The sequence below is a fragment of the Rhinichthys klamathensis genome, unplaced genomic scaffold (genome assembly GCF_029890125.1).
Source record: "Rhinichthys klamathensis goyatoka isolate OS25496 unplaced genomic scaffold, OSU_Roscu_1.1 h1tg000965l_1, whole genome shotgun sequence".
Classification (NCBI taxonomy): Eukaryota; Metazoa; Chordata; class Actinopteri; order Cypriniformes; family Leuciscidae; genus Rhinichthys; species Rhinichthys klamathensis.
Window position 1 is genome coordinate 62,501 of NW_026607282.1, and position 2,500 is coordinate 65,000.

At 31.1% G+C, this 2,500-nt stretch overlaps 1 protein-coding gene across 1 annotated transcript in view; it reads right to left on the minus strand.

The window, feature by feature from the left end:
* Window positions 1–2,500, minus strand: part of LOC130078732 (inositol polyphosphate-5-phosphatase A-like) — a 72,793-nt gene that overhangs the window by 5,152 nt on the left and 65,141 nt on the right. Inside the window, exon 5 of the mRNA XM_056244343.1 lies at window positions 81–192. Coding sequence (XP_056100318.1) covers window positions 81–192 — 112 coding nt within the window. The remainder of the gene's footprint in view (window positions 1–80; window positions 193–2,500) is intronic.

Below are 2,500 nucleotides of genomic sequence, written 5' to 3' on the forward strand. Positions count from 1 at the left end.
AGACAGAACTGGAGCTTTTACAGTAACTGTGTGGTGATCTGCAGGAAGGAAAGCAGCTTTAACACTGTCGTGGGTCTCACCTTCATGATCAGGTCTTTGGCCGAGGAGGACATGAGGATTCGGTCGCACCAGGAGGGACATCGAGTGTTCATGTACTGCTTTCCCTGACTCGAGTCCTCACTGTACGGGTAACTGCGGGAACACAGCGTTATGATGTTAATGATGGAGTTCCTGCATCAGAATCAGTGAAACGTGTGGAACATCTCGGCTTCATATTACATATAACAATTAAACACGTTTCCCTCTATGACTACAAATGCAACGCCACATTTAGTTTTTTTTTGTAATCAGCATAAAATAAATTCAATATCAAAATACTGTACTTTCATGCGTTTTAAAATGCACTTCAAATAATATGATTTAAATTATTAATTACAGCATTAATTCAGCACAACAAAAACTATTGTGATGTATACTTTCAATCGTGTTTTTAAATGTTCTTTAAATAATGTCATTTAAATAATATATTTTTCGAATAATATAGCCTATTCGAAATTTCGAAGTTTTTTTTGTGCAAAAGAACATTTTTAATTGTATTTTAAAATGTACTTTAAATAACACAATTCAGTGCAACAAAAATACAGAGATGTTAATTTTCCATTGTGTTTTAAATGTGCTTAATATTTAAATGTTATATTATTTTCTACAAAATATGAGATTTCTTTTTGCAAAAAATACTGTAACAGAAAATTTCAGTTGTTTTAAATGTACTTTAAATGTTATAATTTAAATACTATATTTAAATATAGTATTTTATTCTCATTATGAGAAACAACTGTAATATCAATTCAATTCTGTTTTAAATAATATAATTTATAAATATGATATTTTCTTCAAAATAAGAGATTTGTTTGCAAAAATACTGAGATATTTCACAAATAATAAATTATACTGTACAATCAGTTCTACTGTGACGTACATTTTCAATTGTTTTAAAATGTACTTTAAAAATTAATAATATATTATTTAAATATTTATTTCTTCTCATTACGAGATTCTTTTGCAGAAACTACTTTAAATTCTTTTTTTAAAGATTACTTTAAAATAATATAAATAGTACATTTTACTATAAAATAATTTCAGTAAAACAAATACTTTCAATGGTGTTTTAAACATGCTTTACTATAATATTTAAACAATATAATATATAAATATTATATTATTTTCTAAAACAGTGCGAAACACTGATATTTCACAAATAATAAATTATAGTATAAAATCAGTACAACAAACAGTATAAATAATTTCAGCAAAACAAGAACACTTTCAATTGTGTTTTAAAAATGCTTTAAATAGTATAATATTTAAACAATATTATAAATATTATAGAATAGAATAGAATAGAATAGAATAAATCTTTATTGTCCACCGGGGTGGAAATTTTTCTTTGGCTCACCGCAACATACAATACAAAAACAGATAAAACATACAAATGTCTCAGACATAATGAAGAAACATTTCTAGATTAATAATATATATATTATTTCCTTAAAAATATGTTTTTTGTTGTAAAACACTGATATTTCACAAATAATAAATTATAGTATAAAATAATTTCAGCAAAACAAAAAACGTTCAATTGTGTTTTAAATGTGTTTTAAATAACATAATATTAAAATAATACAACATAAATATATTATTTTCTTTAAAATGAGATTTTTTTTGCAAAAACACTGATATTGTGAAAATAATAAACTATAGTATAAAATCAAGAAAAACTACTATGATGTATATTTTCAATAGTTTTAAAATGCAAATAAAATAAGCAGCATTTCTCCTCGTCATGATGGTTGTGCATTACAACAGGCTAATAATAGTTGTGTAGAAAATGTTTAAATGTCATGAAAATAATGCACACTTTTATTTTAACACATTTTCTTTGTGCAAAATGCAATTAACAGTAGTCTGGAGAGTGTTTTGAGCAGGCGCGCGTGTGTCTCTGGTCGATTGAGCATGAAAGCGGATCATCACACGGCCGGCGACCCGCTGCTTTAGTGGAGTCAGCGAGTCGAACACCTCAGCGGTCAAACAACACCATCAGCATCAGCCGAAACGGGCCGTCGCCGCGGCAACCGAAAGGGCAAGGGTCAGAGAGGGAGGGGAACCAGTTATCCCAGTTATCCCAAAACACAGGCCCCCGGCCGAGTGGCCAAACAAGACCCGGCGAGGGGCCTTTGCAGAACGCCTGAGCGCAATTAGCATTGATGGCACTTTAAGCATGTGGAAATGAAGGGCAGTTTTGGTATGCTAACGAGAGATGAGTGCGAGGATGAAAGAGGGAGAGAGTGAATGATAGTGGAGGATAGAGAAGGATAATGAGGGATAGAGATGCAGAGTGTGGGAATTAAGGGGCGGGAGAAGCTCTTTAAAGACTGAAGATTTCTTCAGGGTGGCCCAAACAATCCCGGACAATCCCGAGAGGAAGTCCATCATGTGATCC